Source organism: Danio rerio, chromosome 17, assembly GCF_049306965.1.
Source record: "Danio rerio strain Tuebingen ecotype United States chromosome 17, GRCz12tu, whole genome shotgun sequence".
Taxonomy (NCBI): Eukaryota; Metazoa; Chordata; class Actinopteri; order Cypriniformes; family Danionidae; genus Danio; species Danio rerio.
In genome coordinates, this window is record NC_133192.1 from 41,754,273 (window position 1) to 41,775,752 (window position 21,480).

Consider the following 21,480-nt stretch of genomic DNA (forward strand, 5'->3'; position numbering starts at 1 on the left):
TAAAATTAACTCATATATTTTCTATTAGTGGCCCAAGCAATGTAAGTGCATGCTGGTTAATTACACGTACAGTGCTAACTGCTCACGTAGATATTAGGAATATAAGTTAAAAAAAAGTTTATTATTGTAAATAATAGAAAGTAAATTAAATCGTTCACCATTTCTATGTCTATGCCTATATTTTACAGTCTATGGTCTACGCACGATTTCAGATCACATGGCCGTTTGTATCATCATCTGGTAGGCTACATGGTTCAGTCATATTTATGTACTTTTCATTTGCTCTTGTTTTCAGATTTAATATTATTACGTTTTATTAATGTTTTCGTTTTTTTGGATGTATGTGAAGGCTTTTTAAGGGACTTTGTGTTCACTCAACGGCTAGAAAGCACAAAAGTTCACCTGCCGAATGAGTTCCCGCGTCTGACCACAAGATGGCGTCCACAGCAGAAAGGTGCAAGTTTATAAATACATTATTTCTGTTTGTATGAATCTAGATAGCTGTTTTCATTACTAATATACAGCTTTCAATAAGCTAAATTACTATCACAAGGTCTGTAATGACAATTAGCTTGTACGTTTGCTAGATTTTTCCTAACCTATCTAGCCTTGTTCATTTATATTAAAACAAAAAAAAAGATTGTATTTTATTCAGAAAAACATCTCTCGTTTGTCATTACGTTTGATGATTTGATGTGATTTGAGCTTCTGAACTTCTGTTAAGGGTGCAAAGTGTGCATTGAAGCGGCCTGATTTTATACACCAGTTTACAGTAGTAAAAATATATCAAAGTTAATTAAAGTAAACATATTAAAGGTAAACAGGTTTCTATTTTTTGAATGTAGTTAAAAACTCTTTATGAAATGAATAATATGATTAATAATATGGTTCATTTCTTATATTGATATACATTTTTTATATTAAATTATCTCTGGGTCATAAATGATTCTGCTTGCAGCCTTCAGTACATCAGCTTTCAGGCTCAGTGCTGTGTTTCTTCTTCTTCTTCTTGGTCTTTACTGACGCTCCTGGTGCAGTGATGTTGCAGTTGCTGTGAAAAGCTAGGCGAGAACACAAACCACAAGTGTTTTTATTCAGGCATGCAACAGACTGAATGTCCTAAAACTGTTTGTGGTCAAGCTGGTGATCTTGCATGCTCAATACACACATCAATGCATGAGATAAACTGTGGTTAGACAAAAACAGAAATAAGAAAAGTAAGAAAATATTTAGTGCACGCTGCAGCTGTAAATGTTGCTTTTATTATTTTCATGACTTGGAATTGATGAGAAACTGAAGATGCAAAAGTCTGATTTATTAAAATACGTACCATGAATCAGAGACAGTGTAAACAGCACACAACTGAGGTTTGATTTATTTAAAGAAGAGCAGAGCAATGCAACATATACGAGTGCAACATTCAACATTTAAACCAAATTGTAATAATCATTCAACAAAATTTCCTTTCATAAAGCAAATCCATCTGTTTGTATTTCCTATTATCTTTTAATTTCTACATTAGACCTTCTTTAGTTGTTGAGAAATGACAGTATCCTGTTCACTGATCAGACACTTATAATGAATTTAATGTGTGAAGAGAGTTTAGTGTGGAGTAAATTCAGCACAATGGACAGCTCCCTGCAGTGCTGAACTGACTGAACCACATCTGCAGGAGGAAATGCTACAGAGATGTTTAATTACTGCTGAATAATTACTGAACAATATTGAATATTGAAAATCTAACCCATCAGTAGTGATTACTAATTAAACATTTATTTTATATATAAATTAAGATAAAAGGCGATTACATAAAAAACCTGTTGGGCTTATTCGCTCTAAGACATGCTTTGATAATTATATTTCTTTTAAAGTAATACGGTTTTGTTAATGTTAATAAAAGGAAACACTGAGTTTGTATAATCATTTCTTTTTGTAATTGAACACTCACTTTACAGCTCTTCATCTCTCAGAAAACTCCCTCATTAAACCAATAGTTGCCCTCGCGCACATTAATCAATACACAAGACTAAAGAAAGCCTAATGGAAAATCTGTGCTTTGTGACAATGATCTAAGAGATCTTATCAGATCAGTGAAGTTTATTTTTCAGTTTGGCTGAAGTGAAAACAGTTTTTGATAAAAACAAACAAAAAAATAAGCACATTATTATTAGCCCTGTAAGATTTTTTTTTTTTTTTTTTTTTGGCTACAGAACCAAGCACTGTTGTCCTATGATTTGCCTAAATTAAACTAACTTTAGTTAACCTAATTAACCCAGTGAGCCTTTAAACTGCACTTTAAGCTGAATACTAGTGTCTTGTAAAATAACTATTAAAATATTGTGTCATGAGTTATTAGAGATTATTTATTTAACATATTATGTTTAAAAATGTGTTGCAAAAGATATTTTCTCAATTAAACCGTGCTGGGGAATTATTTAATCATTCATGACACTCAGAATAATTTATTTCAAGTGTTTATTTCAGTTCATTTTGATGATTATGGATTACAGCTAATATTAGTGTCAATTATAGTTTATCTCTTCATAATATAGCTGTGCTTTAATGATAAGTTTACATGTTTACCTAAAGTTTTATTATTTTAATATTATTTGAATGAATTTTATCGATAATTAATGCAAAGTCCTGCAAATAATTAAGCAACACAATCCTGCAGCCATAGTCCAACTTCAAATACAGAAAAATTGTATATTTAATAAAGTATATTAGTAAAATAAGTGTTTATAATTAGTTTTTAAAGTGTATCTTAGTTTCTAATAATACTTTAAATTAAATTAACAGCAAATTCATTATATTTTGTAAAACGATGATTTATAGTGTATTTAATATTAGAATCTTTAACTTCTGATTTTCCAACCACTTTTAGCAAATTCATCAGTGTTAAACTCATATTTTTCATTATTGTGTGTAATCAGTAAAGATAAAATAAAATGAATATAATAACTAAATATATATTCACTTTAATAATGGCCTGTTGTTCATTTTAGAGCAAGAGTCTCCTTGTGCTGAACGGTTTAACAGCACCTCCACATCACCTGCATCAGAGTGTGTTTTCTGCTGGAATCTGCTGTTCAGTGTGTGTTCGGTGTGTGTTCTCCTCTTCTCCATCTGCGTCTACTGCCTCTGTCAGAAGAAAACTACAGGTCATCAGCTATTCGTAAAAAATGGATATCTCAAATTATAAAATGTAAATTATTCTTATCTTTTGTTAAGTTTCTGTAGGTTCTGGGGCTGAGAACAGACATGTTGAGGTATGAGCACATTTTGAGAATAATTTTAATATATATCATTCGCAATAGTTTAGCAGCAACACAAATTACATCAATATAATATAATATATTTATTTGTTTATTATTTTAATGAAATATATTCTGTTTCAGGCTGGTGATGAAGTGTGTTATGCTTCATTAGACATGCCTTCCACACAGCAACAAAGGCAGAGGAATAAAAGAGCTCAGAGTTCAGACTTCAGTATTTATTCTAATGTCAGAACCAGCAGAATGTAAAGTAGAGTAAACTAAAGTCATTGTTCTTTAGTAGAAATATGATTCAAAAGAGTGTTAATGACAATGTTCTGGCATCTGCATCCTATTTTCATTGATTCTAATATTGTAAGTTTTTAATGATTAAAAATGTAAATACATTTAAGAAAGGTTAAATGTTTTTTCCAAATATTTGACTTGCAGTCTCAGAAAGGACTCAGTGTTGTTTCTGGGTCTCTCAGTTTAATATAATTTAAGCCAATCACATGAGTGCATATGCAGTAGTACTCCCAGCTAAAACTGAAGTTCTTAAACTCTTTTCATGCCACAAAACAAACATCTCCCTGCTACAACAACAGAAATGTAGAATGCAAATGTACATCTAACAGAGCTCTGAACATTCCTAATATTAAAAAAACAAAAAACTAGGTCTTAGATCATCAGATGTGTACACCATTTCAGAGGTTTTACTGCTACTGTGGGCAAATTACCACAACAACTCCACCAAAACTTATATATTATAGATCTATAAGATCATTTAATGGAATAACAACCTAAACAATATTTCATCACACCTTTAGCCTCAGTCAGTAGAGCTGCAATCTTCATTTTAAAACCATTATGAAAACCTCCATTAAGAGGACTTAAATGGATAGTTCACCCCAAAATAACAATTCTGTATCATTAACTCCCTTTCACTTGCTCCAAACCTGTTTGAGTTTCTTTATTCTGTTCAATACAAAAGAAGATATTTTGAAGAAAGCTGAAAAGCTGTACCCATTGACTTGTTTGTTTTTGCTACTATGAAAGTCAACGGTTACAGGTTTTCAGCTTCTTCAAAACATTTTATTTTGTGCAAAACAGAAAACAAGAAACTCTTAAAGATTTGAAACCGCTTGAGCTTGAGTAAACAGTGAGTAAATCTGGATTTCTGTGTGAACTCTCCCTTTATTTGAGCTCTCTCCAGTCACTCTAGGAAGACACTACACCTGGATTATTTGTCTAAATAATACATTTATTATTAAAATCCCTTTTAACATTAAAGTCATCTAAAGCCGTGGCTTAGTGCAGGTAAAGGGGCCCCGGCCCTGGGTGAGTCGGCCATTAGTTTATGCCCACTCCTCATTCTGCAGGTGATCAGGAAGCAGTTCTCTGCACTTCCTGTGTGACTCCTGCTCACCCTACACAAATCATTAAGATCATTAATCCAGACTGACCCTAACAACACAATCAAAGCCATGAGTGCGTCACTCAGATAAGTGTCAAGTCACTGGCCACCTGTTCACTGTAACCAGGGATGGCGCTCAATATCGTCCAAACTGGGCCGATCAGCCGCCGCTGGACTGAGACACCAGCCAATCAGCTGACGGCACTCTGATACACACAACACCGTGTTCAGAAACACAGAGCAACACACTTCTGCTGATCTCTCAGTGAGTCTCTTACCTGTTGACAGAGTTATGGGGAAGGTCAGTTTGCTTCTGGACGTGACCCTCAGTGCACCTCCGAAGGGGAAACGGTTGCACAGGATGTTGAAGAGGGTCACTCCTACTGACCACACCGTAGCTGGACCCGCATGGTAGCGCTGTCTGCAGAACCACTCAGGTGGAGCGTATTGAATAGTTCCTGAGAGACACAAGGAGACACAAACACCCGTTCAAAACACTCCAGCACACACAAATTCCCTTTGGTGGATCATCAAAAGCTCACAAACATCCACAGAGTGTTTCCTTCTGCAACACAAACCCACCTGCGAAGTATTTGTAGGCCGAGCGCTTGAGCAGATCTCCACAGCCGAAGTCCAGCAGCTTGATGTCCTGGGACTCTGTGGAGATCAGCAGGTTCTCTGGCTTGACGTCCCGGTGCAGGACTCCGCGGCTCTCGCAGTGTTTCAGAGCCGCGATCAGCTGCACCAGCACTTTCTTGGCCAGACGCTCATCCAGACAGCCGTTCTCCTCACAGAAGCTCTGGAGGTCTTGGCAGGGATCCGGACGCTCCAGGATCAGGATGTAGCGTCTGGGACGGTCAAACCAGTCAAGCAGCTGCAGGACGTTGGGGCAGGCAGGAGCTGAATTGACGCGGGTCATCAGTGCCACCTCCAGCGGCAGCCGACCCTGACCTTCCTGCAGGACAAACGATTGGATTCAGAACCCAATGAAACATCAAACACAACAACAGGTTCACACTGAACTCACAACTCTCAGTCTCCTCTGTGTCCGCTCTTTAGACACATACTTGATGGCGACCTGTAGACAGATAAAGCATAATAAATCACACCTGCCTGATCCTCACACATCACATTTACTGAGATCAGGATTTCTAAAGGCTGTTTGAATGAAGAGCGGAGAAAACGACTTACTGGCAGTCCATCGGACCTGCGCATCCCAGCGAACACAGAGCCAAATCCACCGTCTCCCAGCAGTGGGCCCTTTGCATACGCGTCTGCAACACAGAGGAGCAGTAGAAATGTGTGTTCAAAGAAAACATGCAGCAGTAGAGAAAACTGCAAAAGAGCATTACTGAAACATCATTATCACTTCTTCAATAAGCCATTCTGACCTCTGCGAGAGCGTTTGAGAGCTCTTCTAGATGAGGTGGACGGACGTTCATCTTCTGGTGTTTGCTGGCTGCCGCTCTGCCGCTTCCTCTTCCTGTTACCCTGATCTGTGGACACAGATTTGGCCAACAGGGAAGGCAGAGGTCCATCAAGCTCTTGGCTCACGGTCTGGGTTTCACCATCACCATCATGTGTCCTGACGTCCTGAACAGCTGCCTGGATGAAAGCAGAACTCCTGGATCTGGAGCGGCCTGAGACAACGACAACAACAACAACAACAACATATCACGTTTATTATAAGATTATAAGAATTAATCAACAATTAACTTTAGTAGCTGCATCTACAGAGAATAAAAGACATCTGATCACTTATATCGGGGAACAGTTGTGTTGAAATGGGTTCATTTGTACCAGTTTATTTACATCACATTTCCCCAAATATTACACAACATCATATCATGATTGATCATAAACAAATAAAAACTAAAACACTCACTGCGGTTTTCACCCATCTGACAAACTCCTCCAAACTCCAGCAAACCTGAAAACAAGAACAAAGATCAAATATCAATAGAAATGTCAATAAAAACGATAAAAACAAGATCAAAATCAAAATAAACACAACAAAAGAGCAACAAAACGTGTGAAAAGGAATAATTTCAGCTCTGAGCGTCGATCTCCTTGTAAAATAAAAGTCTTCTGTCAGAAATTCTCTGGTCTCCTTGAAGAATCGCAGTATCAGCACAGTAATCCTCAGCAAATGCCTCAGAAATTCGCCTCTCCTCAATCAACAGATAGCGGCGAGTCTCGGTGTTTATATATGGAGTCAAATCATAACACGCGTTGCTATAGCAACCACAATTTGAATCGCCAATCTGAATCACATGAGTAAACGATTCATCTCATCTCAACATATAAATAATAAATAATTAATAATAATAAATAACATAGTTATAATAATAATAATAATAATAATGAAGTTTAAATCAATTAATTTATAATTCACGAAACTGTAATAATAATGCTAAATGAGCAAGATTGGTTTGACAAGGTTTGACTTTGTAAAATGTACAGCTATTTAGGAATTAATTAAATTAAAATAATAAAATTAACTCATATATTTTCTATTAGTGGCCCAAGCAATGTAAGTGCATGCTGGTTAATTACACGTACAGTGCTAACTGCTCACGTAGATATTAGGAATATAAGTAAAAAAAAAAAAGTTTATTATTGTAAATAATAGAAAGTAAATTAAATCGTTCACCATTTCTATGTCTATGCCTATATTTTACAGTCTATGGTCTACGCACGATTTCAGATCACATGGCCGTTTGTATCATCATCTGGTAGGCTACATGGTTCAGTCATATTTATGTACTTTTCATTTGCTCTTGTTTTCAGATTTAATATTATTAAGTTTTATTAATGTTTTCGTTTTTTTGGATGTATGTGAAGGCTTTTTAAGGGACTTTGTGTTCACTCAACGGCTAGAAAGCACAAAAGTTCACCTGCCGAATGAGTTCCCGCGTCTGACCACAAGATGGCGTCCACAGCAGAAAGGTGCAAGTTTATAAATACATTATTTCTGTTTGTATGAATCTAGATAGCTGTTTTCATTACTAATATACAGCTTTCAATAAGCTAAATTACTATCACAAGGTCTGTAATGACAATTAGCTTGTACGTTTGCTAGAATTTTCCTAACCTATCTAGCCTTGTTCATTTATATTAAAACAAAAAAAAGATTGTATTTTATTCAGAAAAACATCTCTCGTTTGTCATTACGTTTGATGATTTGATGTGATTTGAGCTTCTGAACTTCTGTTAAGGGTGCAAAGTGTGCATTGAAGCGGCCTGATTTTATACACCAGTTTACAGTAGTAAAAATATATCAAAGTTAATTAAAGTAAACATATTAAAGGTAAACAGGTTTCTATTTTTTGAATGTAGTTAAAAACTCTTTATGAAATGAATAATATGATTAATAATATGGTTCATTTCTTATATTGATATACATTTTTTATATTAAATTATCTCTGGGTCATAAATGATTCTGCTTGCAGCCTTCAGTACATCAGCTTTCAGGCTCAGTGCTGTGTTTCTTCTTCTTCTTCTTGGTCTTTACTGACGCTCCTGGTGCAGTGATGTTGCAGTTGCTGTGAAAAGCTAGGCGAGAACACAAACCACAAGTGTTTTTATTCAGGCATGCAACAGACTGAATGTCCTAAAACTGTTTGTGGTCAAGCTGGTGATCTTGCATGCTCAATACACACATCAATGCATGAGATAAACTGTGGTTAGACAAAAACAGAAATAAGAAAAGTAAGAAAATATTTAGTGCACGCTGCAGCTGTAAATGTTGCTTTTATTATTTTCATGACTTGGAATTGATGAGAAACGGAAGATGCAAAAGTCTGATTTATTAAAATACGTACCATGAATCAGAGACAGTGTAAACAGCACACAACTGAGGTTTGATTTATTTAAAGAAGAGCAGAGCAATGCAACATATACGAGTGCAACATTCAACATTTAAACCAAATTGTAATAATCATTCAACAAAATTTCCTTTCATAAAGCAAATCCATCTGTTTGTATTTCCTATTATCTTTTAATTTCTACATTAGACCTTCTTTAGTTGTTGAGAAATGACAGTATCCTGTTCACTGATCAGACACTTATAATGAATTTAATGTGTGAAGAGAGTTTAGTGTGGAGTAAATTCAGCACAATGGACAGCTCCCTGCAGTGCTGAACTGACTGAACCACATCTGCAGGAGGAAATGCTACAGAGATGTTTAATTACTGCTGAATAATTACTGAACAATATTGAATATTGAAAATCTAACCCATCAGTAGTGATTACTAATTAAACATTTATTTTATATATAAATTAAGATAAAAGGCGATTACATAAAAAACCTGTTGGGCTTATTCGCTCTAAGACATGCTTTGATAATTATATTTCTTTTAAAGTAATACGGTTTTGTTAATGTTAATAAAAGGAAACACTGAGTTTGTATAATCATTTCTTTTTGTAATTGAACACTCACTTTACAGCTCTTCATCTCTCAGAAAACTCCCTCATTAAACCAATAGTTGCCCTCGCGCACATTAATCAATACACAAGACTAAAGAAAGCCTAATGGAAAATCTGTGCTTTGTGACAATGATCTAAGAGATCTTATCAGATCAGTGAAGTTTATTTTTCAGTTTGGCTGAAGTGAAAACAGTTTTTGATAAAAACAAACAAAAAAATAAGCACATTATTATTAGCCCTGTAAGATTTTTTTTTTTTTTTTTTTTGGCTACAGAACCAAGCACTGTTGTCCTATGATTTGCCTAAATTAAACTAACTTTAGTTAACCTAATTAACCCAGTGAGCCTTTAAACTGCACTTTAAGCTGAATACTAGTGTCTTGTAAAATAACTATTAAAATATTGTGTCATGAGTTATTAGAGATTATTTATTTAACATATTATGTTTAAAAATGTGTTGCAAAAGATATTTTCTCAATTAAACCGTGCTGGGGAATTATTTAATCATTCATTACACTCAGAATAATTTATTTCAAGTGTTTATTTCAGTTCATTTTGATGATTATGGATTACAGCTAATATTAGTGTCAATTATAGTTTATCTCTTCATAATATAGCTGTGCTTTAATGATAAGTTTACATGTTTACCTAAACTTTTATTATTTTAATATTATTTGAATGAATTTTATCGATAATTAATGCAAAGTCCTGCAAATAATTAAGCAACACAATCCTGCAGCCATAGTCCAACTTCAAATACAGAAAAATTGTATATTTAATAAAGTATATTAGTAAAATAAGTGTTTATAATTAGTTTTTAAAGTGTATCTTAGTTTCTAATAATACTTTAAATTAAATTAACAGCAAATTCATTATATTTTGTAAAACGATGATTTATAGTGTATTTAATATTAGAATCTTTAACTTCTGATTTTCCAACCACTTTTAGCAAATTCATCAGTGTTAAACTCATATTTTTCATTATTGTGTGTAATCAGTAAAGATAAAATAAAATGAATATAATAACTAAATATATATTCACTTTAATAATGGCCTGTTGTTCATTTTAGAGCAAGAGTCTCCTTGTGCTGAACGGTTTAACAGCACCTCCACATCACCTGCATCAGAGTGTGTTTTCTGCTGGAATCTGCTGTTCAGTGTGTGTTCGGTGTGTGTTCTCCTCTTCTCCATCTGCGTCTACTGCCTCTGTCAGAAGAAAACTACAGGTCATCAGCTATTCGTAAAAAATGGATATCTCAAATTATAAAATGTAAATTATTCTTATCTTTTGTTAAGTTTCTGTAGGTTCTGGGGCTGAGAACAGACATGTTGAGGTATGAGCACATTTTGAGAATAATTTTAATATATATCATTCGCAATAGTTTAGCAGCAACACAAATTACATCAATATAATATAATATATTTATTTGTTTATTATTTTAATGAAATATATTCTGTTTCAGGCTGGTGATGAAGTGTGTTATGCTTCATTAGACATGCCTTCCACACAGCAACAAAGGCAGAGGAATAAAAGAGCTCAGAGTTCAGACTTCAGTATTTATTCTAATGTCAGAACCAGCAGAATGTAAAGTAGAGTAAACTAAAGTCATTGTTCTTTAGTAGAAATATGATTCAAAAGAGTGTTAATGACAATGTTCTGGCATCTGCATCCTATTTTCATTGATTCTAATATTGTAAGTTTTTAATGATTAAAAATGTAAATACATTTAAGAAAGGTTAAATGTTTTTTCCAAATATTTAACTTGCAGTCTCAGAAAGGACTCAGTGTTGTTTCTGGGTCTCTCAGTTTAATATAATTTAAGCCAATCACATGAGTGCATATGCAGTAGTACTCCCAGCTAAAACTGAAGTTCTTAAACTCTTTTCATGCCACAAAACAAACATCTCCCTGCTACAACAACAGAAATGTAGAATGCAAATGTACATCTAACAGAGCTCTGAACATTCCTAATATTAAAAAAACAAAAAACTAGGTCTTAGATCATCAGATGTGTACACCATTTCAGAGGTTTTACTGCTACTGTGGGCAAATTACCACAACAACTCCACCAAAACTTATATATTATAGATCTATAAGATCATTTAATGGAATAACAACCTAAACAATATTTCATCACACCTTTAGCCTCAGTCAGTAGAGCTGCAATCTTCATTTTAAAACCATTATGAAAACCTCCATTAAGAGGACTTAAATGGATAGTTCACCCCAAAATAACAATTCTGTATCATTAACTCCCTTTCACTTGCTCCAAACCTGTTTGAGTTTCTTTATTCTGTTCAATACAAAAGAAGATATTTTGAAGAAAGCTGAAAAGCTGTACCCATTGACTTGTTTGTTTTTGCTACTATGAAAGTCAACGGTTACAGGTTTTCAGCTTCTTCAAAACATTTTATTTTGTGCAAAACAGAAAACAAGAAACTCTTAAAGATTTGAAACCGCTTGAGCTTGAGTAAACAGTGAGTAAATCTGGATTTCTGTGTGAACTCTCCCTTTATTTGAGCTCTCTCCAGTCACTCTAGGAAGACACTACACCTGGATTATTTGTCTAAATAATACATTTATTATTAAAATCCCTTTTAACATTAAAGTCATCTAAAGCCGTGGCTTAGTGCAGGTAAAGGGGCCCCGGCCCTGGGTGAGTCGGCCATTAGTTTATGCCCACTCCTCATTCTGCAGGTGATCAGGAAGCAGTTCTCTGCACTTCCTGTGTGACTCCTGCTCACCCTACACAAATCATTAAGATCATTAATCCAGACTGACCCTAACAACACAATCAAAGCCATGAGTGCGTCACTCAGATAAGTGTCAAGTCACTGGCCACCTGTTCACTGTAACCAGGGATGGCGCTCAATATCGTCCAAACTGGGCCGATCAGCCGCCGCTGGACTGAGACACCAGCCAATCAGCTGACGGCACTCTGATACACACAACACCGTGTTCAGAAACACAGAGCAACACACTTCTGCTGATCTCTCAGTGAGTCTCTTACCTGTTGACAGAGTTATGGGGAAGGTCAGTTTGCTTCTGGACGTGACCCTCAGTGCACCTCCGAAGGGGAAACGGTTGCACAGGATGTTGAAGAGGGTCACTCCTACTGACCACACCGTAGCTGGACCCGCATGGTAGCGCTGTCTGCAGAACCACTCAGGTGGAGCGTATTGAATAGTTCCTGAGAGACACAAGGAGACACAAACACCCGTTCAAAACACTCCAGCACACACAAATTCCCTTTGGTGGATCATCAAAAGCTCACAAACATCCACAGAGTGTTTCCTTCTGCAACACAAACCCACCTGCGAAGTATTTGTAGGCCGAGCGCTTGAGCAGATCTCCACAGCCGAAGTCCAGCAGCTTGATGTCCTGGGACTCTGTGGAGATCAGCAGGTTCTCTGGCTTGACGTCCCGGTGCAGGACTCCGCGGCTCTCGCAGTGTTTCAGAGCCGCGATCAGCTGCACCAGCACTTTCTTGGCCAGACGCTCATCCAGACAGCCGTTCTCCTCACAGAAGCTCTGGAGGTCTTGGCAGGGATCCGGACGCTCCAGGATCAGGATGTAGCGTCTGGGACGGTCAAACCAGTCAAGCAGCTGCAGGACGTTGGGGCAGGCAGGAGCTGAATTGACGCGGGTCATCAGTGCCACCTCCAGCGGCAGCCGACCCTGACCTTCCTGCAGGACAAACGATTGGATTCAGAACCCAATGAAACATCAAACACAACAACAGGTTCACACTGAACTCACAACTCTCAGTCTCCTCTGTGTCCGCTCTTTAGACACATACTTGATGGCGACCTGTAGACAGATAAAGCATAATAAATCACACCTGCCTGATCCTCACACATCACATTTACTGAGATCAGGATTTCTAAAGGCTGTTTGAATGAAGAGCGGAGAAAACGACTTACTGGCAGTCCATCGGACCTGCGCATCCCAGCGAACACAGAGCCAAATCCACCGTCTCCCAGCAGTGGGCCCTTTGCATACGCGTCTGCAACACAGAGGAGCAGTAGAAATGTGTGTTCAAAGAAAACATGCAGCAGTAGAGAAAACTGCAAAAGAGCATTACTGAAACATCATCATCACTTCTTCAATAAGCCATTCTGACCTCTGCGAGAGCGTTTGAGAGCTCTTCTAGATGAGGTGGACGGACGTTCATCTTCTGGTGTTTGCTGGCTGCCGCTCTGCCGCTTCCTCTTCCTGTTACCCTGATCTGTGGACACAGATTTGGCCAACAGGGAAGGCAGAGGTCCATCAAGCTCTTGGCTCACGGTCTGGGTTTCACCATCACCATCATGTGTCCTGACGTCCTGAACAGCTGCCTGGATGAAAGCAGAACTCCTGGATCTGGAGCGGCCTGAGACAACGACAACAACAACAACAACAACATATCACGTTTATTATAAGATTATAAGAATTAATCAACAATTAACTTTAGTAGCTGCATCTACAGAGAATAAAAGACATCTGATCACTTATATCGGGGAACAGTTGTGTTGAAATGGGTTCATTTGTACCAGTTTATTTACATCACATTTCCCCAAATATTACACAACATCATATCATGATTGATCATAAACAAATAAAAACTAAAACACTCACTGCGGTTTTCACCCATCTGACAAACTCCTCCAAACTCCAGCAAACCTGAAAACAAGAACAAAGATCAAATATCAATAAAAATGTCAATAAAAACGATAAAAACAAGATCAAAATCAAAATAAACACAACAAAAGAGCAACAAAACGTGTGAAAAGGAATAATTTCAGCTCTGAGCGTCGATCTCCTTGTAAAATAAAAGTCTTCTGTCAGAAATTCTCTGGTCTCCTTGAAGAATCGCAGTATCAGCACAGTAATCCTCAGCAAATGCCTCAGAAATTCGCCTCTCCTCAATCAACAGATAGCGGCGAGTCTCGGTGTTTATATATGGAGTCAAATCATAACACGCGTTGCTATAGCAACCACAATTTGAATCGCCAATCTGAATCACATGAGTAAACGATTCATCTCATCTCAACATATAAATAATAAATAATTAATAATAATAAATAACATAGTTATTATAATAATAATAATGAAGTTTAAATCAATTAATTTATAATTCACGAAACTGTAATAATAATGCTAAATGAGCAAGATTGGTTTGACAAGGTTTGACTTTGTAAAATGTACAGCTATTTAGGAATTAATTAAATTAAAATAATAAAATTAACTCATATATTTTCTATTAGTGGCCCAAGCAATGTAAGTGCATGCTGGTTAATTACACGTACAGTGCTAACTGCTCACGTAGATATTAGGAATATAAGTTAAAAAAAAAAGTTTATTATTGTAAATAATAGAAAGTAAATTAAATCGTTCACCATTTCTATGTCTATGCCTATATTTTACAGTCTATGGTCTACGCACGATTTCAGATCACATGGCCGTTTGTATCATCATCTGGTAGGCTAACTTACATGGTTCAGTCATATTTATGTACTTTTCATTTGCTCTTGTTTTCAGATTTAATATTATTAAGTTTTATTAATGTTTTCGTTTTTTTGGATGTATGTGAAGGCTTTTTAAGGGACTTTGTGTTCACTCAACGGCTAGAAAGCACAAAAGTTCACCTGCCGAATGAGTTCCCGCGTCTGACCACAAGATGGCGTCCACAGCAGAAAGGTGCAAGTTTATAAATACATTATTTCTGTTTGTATGAATCTAGATAGCTGTTTTCATTACTAATATACAGCTTTCAATAAGCTAAATTACTATCACAAGGTCTGTAATGACAATTAGCTTGTACGTTTGCTAGATTTTTCCTAACCTATCTAGCCTTGTTCATTTATATTAAAACAAAAAAAAAGATTGTATTTTATTCAGAAAAACATCTCTCGTTTGTCATTACGTTTGATGATTTGATGTGATTTGAGCTTCTGAACTTCTGTTAAGGGTGCAAAGTGTGCATTGAAGCGGCCTGATTTTATACACCAGTTTACAGTAGTAAAAATATATCAAAGTTAATTAAAGTAAACATATTAAAGGTAAACAGGTTTCTATTTTTTCAATGTAGTTAAAAACTCTTTATGAAATGAATAATATGATTAATAATATGGTTCATTTCTTATATTGATATACATTTTTTATATTAAATTATCTCTGGGTCATAAATGATTCTGCTTGCAGCCTTCAGTACATCAGCTTTCAGGCTCAGTGCTGTGTTTCTTCTTCTTCTTCTTGGTCTTTACTGACGCTCCTGGTGCAGTGATGTTGCAGTTGCTGTGAAAAGCTAGGCGAGAACACAAACCACAAGTGTTTTTATTCAGGCATGCAACAGACTGAATGTCCTAAAACTGTTTGTGGTCAAGCTGGTGATCTTGCATGCTCAATACACACATCAATGCATGAGATAAACTGTGGTTAGACAAAAACAGAAATAAGAAAAGTAAGAAAATATTTAGTGCACGCTGCAGCTGTAAATGTTGCTTTTATTATTTTCATGACTTGGAATTGATGAGAAACTGAAGATGCAAAAGTCTGATTTATTAAAATACGTACCATGAATCAGAGACAGTGTAAACAGCACACAACTGAGGTTTGATTTATTTAAAGAAGAGCAGAGCAATGCAACATATACGAGTGCAACATTCAACATTTAAACCAAATTGTAATAATCATTCAACAAAATTTCCTTTCATAAAGCAAATCCATCTGTTTGTATTTCCTATTATCTTTTAATTTCTACATTAGACCTTCTTTAGTTGTTGAGAAATGACAGTATCCTGTTCACTGATCAGACACTTATAATGAATTTAATGTGTGAAGAGAGTTTAGTGTGGAGTAAATTCAGCACAATGGACAGCTCCCTGCAGTGCTGAACTGACTGAACCACATCTGCAGGAGGAAATGCTACAGAGATGTTTAATTACTGCTGAATAATTACTGAACAATATTGAATATTGAAAATCTAACCCATCAGTAGTGATTACTAATTAAACATTTATTTTATATATAAATTAAGATAAAAGGCGATTACATAAAAAACCTGTTGGGCTTATTCGCTCTAAGACATGCTTTGATAATTATATTTCTTTTAAAGTAATACGGTTTTGTTAATGTTAATAAAAGGAAACACTGAGTTTGTATAATCATTTCTTTTTGTAATTGAACACTCACTTTACAGCTCTTCATCTCTCAGAAAACTCCCTCATTAAACCAATAGTTGCCCTCGCGCACATTAATCAATACACAAGACTAAAGAAAGCCTAATGGAAAATCTGTGCTTTGTGACAATGATCTAAGAGATCTTATCAGATCAGTGAAGTTTATTTTTCAGTTTGGCTGAAGTGAAAACAGTTTTTGATAAAAACAAACAAAAAATTAAGCACATTATTATTAGCCCTGTAAGATTTTTTTTTTTTTTTTTTTTTGGCTACAGAACCAAGCACTGTTGTCCTATGATTTGCCTAAATTAAACTAACTTTAGTTAACCTAATTAACCCAGTGAGCCTTTAAACTGCACTTTAAGCTGAATACTAGTGTCTTGTAAAATAACTATTAATATATTGTGTCATGAGTTATTAGAGATTATTTATTTAACATATTATGTTTAAAAATGTGTTGCAAAAGATATTTTCTCAATTAAACCGTGCTGGGGAATTATTTAATCATTCATTACACTCAGAATAATTTATTTCAAGTGTTTATTTCAGTTCATTTTGATGATTATGGATTACAGCTAATATTAGTGTCAATTATAGTTTATCTCTTCATAATATAGCTGTGCTTTAATGATAAGTTTACATGTTTACCTAAAGTTTTATTATTTTAATATTATTTGAATGAATTTTATCGATAATTAATGCAAAGTCCTGCAAATAATTAAGCAACACAATCCTGCAGCCATAGTCCAACTTCAAATACAGAAAAATTGTATATTTAATAAAGTATATTAGTAAAATAAGTGTTTATAATTAGTTTTTAAAGTGTATCTTAGTTTCTAATAATACTTTAAATTAAATTAACAGCAAATTCATTATATTTTGTAAAACGATGATTTATAGTGTATTTAATATTAGAATCTTTAACTTCTGATTTTCCAACCACTTTTAGCAAATTCATCAGTGTTAAACTCATATTTTTCATTATTGTGTGTAATCAGTAAAGATAAAATAAAATGAATATAATAACTAAATATATATTCACTTTAATAATGGCCTGTTGTTCATTTTAGAGCAAGAGTCTCCTTGTGCTGAACGGTTTAACAGCACCTCCACATCACCTGCATCAGAGTGTGTTTTCTGCTGGAATCTGCTGTTCAGTGTGTGTTCGGTGTGTGTTCTCCTCTTCTCCATCTGCGTCTACTGCCTCTGTCAGAAGAAAACTACAGGTCATCAGCTATTCGTAAAAAATGGATATCTCAAATTATAAAATGTAAATTATTCTTATCTTTTGTTAAGTTTCTGTAGGTTCTGGGGCTGAGAACAGACATGTTGAGGTATGAGCACATTTTGAGAATAATTTTAATATATATCATTCGCAATAGTTTAGCAGCAACACAAATTACATCAATATAATATAATATATTTATTTGTTTATTATTTTAATGAAATATATTCTGTTTCAGGCTGGTGATGAAGTGTGTTATGCTTCATTAGACATGCCTTCCACACAGCAACAAAGGCAGAGGAATAAAAGAGCTCAGAGTTCAGACTTCAGTATTTATTCTAATGTCAGAACCAGCAGAATGTAAAGTAGAGTAAACTAAAGTCATTGTTCTTTAGTAGAAATATGATTCAAAAGAGTGTTAATGACAATGTTCTGGCATCTGCATCCTATTTTCATTGATTCTAATATTGTAAGTTTTTAATGATTAAAAATGTAAATACATTTAAGAAAGGTTAAATGTTTTTTCCAAATATTTGACTTGCAGTCTCAGAAAGGACTCAGTGTTGTTTCTGGGTCTCTCAGTTTAATATAATTTAAGCCAATCACATGAGTGCATATGCAGTAGTACTCCCAGCTAAAACTGAAGTTCTTAAACTCTTTTCATGCCACAAAACAAACATCTCCCTGCTACAACAACAGAAATGTAGAATGCAAATGTACATCTAACAGAGCTCTGAACATTCCTAATATTAAAAAAACAAAAAACTAGGTCTTAGATCATCAGATGTGTACACCATTTCAGAGGTTTTACTGCTACTGTGGGCAAATTACCACAACAACTCCACCAAAACTTATATATTATAGATCTATAAGATCATTTAATGGAATAACAACCTAAACAATATTTCATCACACCTTTAGCCTCAGTCAGTAGAGCTGCAATCTTCATTTTAAAACCATTATGAAAACCTCCATTAAGAGGACTTAAATGGATAGTTCACCCCAAAATAACAATTCTGTATCATTAACTCCCTTTCACTTGCTCCAAACCTGTTTGAGTTTCTTTATTCTGTTCAATACAAAAGAAGATATTTTGAAGAAAGCTGAAAAGCTGTACCCATTGACTTGTTTGTTTTTGCTACTATGAAAGTCAACGGTTACAGGTTTTCAGCTTCTTCAAAACATTTTATTTTGTGCAAAACAGAAAACAAGAAACTCTTAAAGATTTGAAACCGCTTGAGCTTGAGTAAACAGTGAGTAAATCTGGATTTCTGTGTGAACTCTCCCTTTATTTGAGCTCTCTCCAGTCACTCTAGGAAGACACTACACCTGGATTATTTGTCTAAATAATACATTTATTATTAAAATCCCTTTTAACATTAAAGTCATCTAAAGCCGTGGCTTAGTGCAGGTAAAGGGGCCCCGGCCCTGGGTGAGTCGGCCATTAGTTTATGCCCACTCCTCATTCTGCAGGTGATCAGGAAGCAGTTCTCTGCACTTCCTGTGTGACTCCTGCTCACCCTACACAAATCATTAAGATCATTAATCCAGACTGACCCTAACAACACAATCAAAGCCATGAGTGCGTCACTCAGATAAGTGTCAAGTCACTGGCCACCTGTTCACTGTAACCAGGGATGGCGCTCAATATCGTCCAAACTGGGCCGATCAGCCGCCGCTGGACTGAGACACCAGCCAATCAGCTGACGGCACTCTGATACACACAACACCGTGTTCAGAAACACAGAGCAACACACTTCTGCTGATCTCTCAGTGAGTCTCTTACCTGTTGACAGAGTTATGGGGAAGGTCAGTTTGCTTCTGGACGTGACCCTCAGTGCACCTCCGAAGGGGAAACGGTTGCACAGGATGTTGAAGAGGGTCACTCCTACTGACCACACCGTAGCTGGACCCGCATGGTAGCGCTGTCTGCAGAACCACTCAGGTGGAGCGTATTGAAAAGTTCCTGAGAGACACAAGGAGACACAAACACCCGTTCAAAACACTCCAGCACACACAAATTCCCTTTGGTGGATCATCAAAAGCTCACAAACATCCACAGAGTGTTTCCTTCTGCAACACAAACCCACCTGCGAAGTATTTGTAGGCCGAGCGCTTGAGCAGATCTCCACAGCCGAAGTCCAGCAGCTTGATGTCCTGGGACTCTGTGGAGATCAGCAGGTTCTCTGGCTTGACGTCCCGGTGCAGGACTCCGCGGCTCTCGCAGTGTTTCAGAGCCGCGATCAGCTGCACCAGCACTTTCTTGGCCAGACGCTCATCCAGACAGCCGTTCTCCTCACAGAAGCTCTGGAGGTCTTGGCAGGGATCCGGACGCTCCAGGATCAGGATGTAGCGTCTGGGACGGTCAAACCAGTCAAGCAGCTGCAGGACGTTGGGGCAGGCAGGAGCTGAATTGACGCGGGTCATCAGTGCCACCTCCAGCGGCAGCCGACCCTGACCTTCCTGCAGGACAAACGATTGGATTCAGAACCCAATGAAACATCAAACACAACAACAGGTTCACACTGAACTCACAACTCTCAGTCTCCTCTGTGTCCGCTCTTTAGACACATACTTGATGGCGACCTGTAGACAGATAAAGCATAATAAATCACACCTGCCTGATCCTCACACATCACATTTACTGAGATCAGGATTTCTAAAGGCTGTTTGAATGAAGAGCGGAGAAAACGACTTACTGGCAGTCCATCGGACCTGCGCATCCCAGCGAACACAGAGCCAAATCCACCGTCTCCCAGCAGTGGGCCCTTTGCATACGCGTCTGCAACACAGAGGAGCAGTAGAAATGTGTGTTCAAAGAAAACATGCAGCAGTAGAGAAAACTGCAAAAGAGCATTACTGAAACATCATTATCACTTCTTCAATAAGCCATTCTGACCTCTGCGAGAGCGTTTGAGAGCTCTTCTAGATGAGGTGGACGGACGTTCATCTTCTGGTGTTTGCTGGCTGCCGCTCTGCCGCTTCCTCTTCCTGTTACCCTGATCTGTGGACACAGATTTGGCCAACAGGGAAGGCAGAGGTCCATCAAGCTCTTGGCTCACGGTCTGGGTTTCACCATCACCATCATGTGTCCTGACGTCCTGAACAGCTGCCTGGATGAAAGCAGAACTCCTGGATCTGGAGCGGCCTGAGACAACGACAACAACAACAACAACAACATATCACGTTTATTATAAGATTATAAGAATTAATCAACAATTAACTTTAGTAGCTGCATCTACAGAGAATAAAAGACATCTGATCACTTATATCGGGGAACAGTTGTGTTGAAATGGGTTCATTTGTACCAGTTTATTTACATCACATTTCCCCAAATATTACACAACATCATATCATGATTGATCATAAACAAATAAAAACTAAAACACTCACTGCGGTTTTCACCCATCTGACAAACTCCTCCAAACTCCAGCAAACCTGAAAACAAGAACAAAGATCAAATATCAATAGAAATGTCAATAAAAACGATAAAAACAAGATCAAAATCAAAATAAACACAACAAAAGAGCAACAAAACGTGTGAAAAGGAATAATTTCAGCTCTGAGCGTCGATCTCCTTGTAAAATAAAAGTCTTCTGTCAGAAATTCTCTGGTCTCCTTGAAGAATCGCAGTATCAGCACAGTAATCCTCAGCAAATGCCTCAGAAATTCGCCTCTCCTCAATCAACAGATAGCGGCGAGTCTCGGTGTTTATATATGGAGTCAAATCATAACACGCGTTGCTATAGCAACCACAATTTGAATCGCCAATCTGAATCACATGAGTAAACGATTCATCTCATCTCAACATATAAATAATAAATAATTAATAATAATAAATAACATAGTTATAATAATAATAATAATAATAATGAAGTTTAAATCAATTAATTTATAATTCACGAAACTGTAATAATAATGCTAAATGAGCAAGATTGGTTTGACAAGGTTTGACTTTGTAAAATGTACAGCTATTTAGGAATTAATTAAATTAAAAT

General features: G+C 36.4%; 3 protein-coding genes and 2 long non-coding RNA genes across 12 annotated transcripts; 2 read left to right on the forward strand and 3 right to left on the reverse strand.

Moving 5' to 3' along the window:
• Positions 1–99: 99 nt before the first annotated feature.
• LOC137487320 (serine/threonine-protein kinase pim-3-like) lies at positions 100–8,223 on the reverse strand. 4 transcript variants are annotated; one of them, XM_073927891.1, is made up of 8 exons: positions 6,554–6,846; positions 6,060–6,308; positions 5,860–5,942; positions 5,696–5,746; positions 5,251–5,623; positions 4,947–5,126; positions 3,054–3,141; positions 100–1,061 (listed from the first exon to the last, which is right to left on the reverse strand). In XM_073927891.1, the coding sequence occupies exons 1-7, from the start codon at positions 6,567–6,569 to the stop codon at positions 3,059–3,061; spliced, it is 1,035 nt and encodes a 344-aa protein (XP_073783992.1). In that variant the 5' UTR covers positions 6,570–6,846; the 3' UTR covers positions 100–1,061; positions 3,054–3,058. The 4 variants fall into 4 exon arrangements, with proteins under 4 accessions (XP_073783992.1, XP_073783990.1, XP_073783991.1 ...); XM_073927890.1 differs by lacking the exon at positions 100–1,061 and adding an exon at positions 8,073–8,223 and having other exon boundaries at positions 1,302–3,141; positions 6,554–6,598; XM_073927888.1 differs by lacking the exons at positions 100–1,061; positions 3,054–3,141 and adding exons at positions 4,495–4,681; positions 4,779–4,874.
• LOC141378462 (uncharacterized) lies at positions 124–3,674 on the forward strand. Its single transcript, XR_012393109.1, has 4 exons — positions 124–240; positions 350–454; positions 3,006–3,269; positions 3,399–3,674. It is a non-coding gene; the product is annotated as an uncharacterized lncRNA (long non-coding RNA).
• LOC141375008 (serine/threonine-protein kinase pim-3-like) lies at positions 8,073–14,007 on the reverse strand. 4 transcript variants are annotated; one of them, XR_012393106.1, is made up of 8 exons: positions 13,715–14,007; positions 13,221–13,469; positions 13,021–13,103; positions 12,857–12,907; positions 12,412–12,784; positions 12,108–12,287; positions 10,139–10,302; positions 8,073–8,223 (listed from the first exon to the last, which is right to left on the reverse strand). XR_012393106.1 is itself a non-coding variant. In XM_073927885.1 (8 exons), the coding sequence occupies exons 1-7, from the start codon at positions 13,728–13,730 to the stop codon at positions 10,220–10,222; spliced, it is 1,035 nt and encodes a 344-aa protein (XP_073783986.1). In that variant the 5' UTR covers positions 13,731–14,007; the 3' UTR covers positions 8,073–8,223; positions 10,215–10,219. The 4 variants fall into 4 exon arrangements, 3 of the variants coding, with proteins under 3 accessions (XP_073783986.1, XP_073783985.1, XP_073783984.1); XM_073927885.1 differs by having other exon boundaries at positions 10,215–10,302; XM_073927883.1 differs by lacking the exons at positions 8,073–8,223; positions 10,139–10,302 and adding exons at positions 11,656–11,842; positions 11,940–12,035.
• A 433-nt stretch (positions 14,008–14,440) lies between these two features.
• On the forward strand, positions 14,441–17,996 carry LOC141378463 (uncharacterized). The gene is made up of 4 exons (XR_012393110.1): positions 14,441–14,557; positions 14,672–14,776; positions 17,328–17,591; positions 17,721–17,996. It is a non-coding gene; the product is annotated as an uncharacterized lncRNA (long non-coding RNA).
• On the reverse strand, positions 15,564–21,168 carry LOC137489982 (serine/threonine-protein kinase pim-3-like). 2 transcript variants are annotated; one of them, XM_073927892.1, is made up of 8 exons: positions 20,876–21,168; positions 20,382–20,630; positions 20,182–20,264; positions 20,018–20,068; positions 19,573–19,945; positions 19,269–19,448; positions 19,101–19,196; positions 18,817–19,003 (listed from the first exon to the last, which is right to left on the reverse strand). In XM_073927892.1, the coding sequence occupies exons 1-7, from the start codon at positions 20,889–20,891 to the stop codon at positions 19,105–19,107; spliced, it is 1,044 nt and encodes a 347-aa protein (XP_073783993.1). In that variant the 5' UTR covers positions 20,892–21,168; the 3' UTR covers positions 18,817–19,003; positions 19,101–19,104. The 2 variants fall into 2 exon arrangements, with proteins under 2 accessions (XP_068077138.2, XP_073783993.1); XM_068221037.2 differs by lacking the exons at positions 18,817–19,003; positions 19,101–19,196 and adding an exon at positions 15,564–17,463.
• Positions 21,169–21,480: the final 312 nt, after the last annotated feature.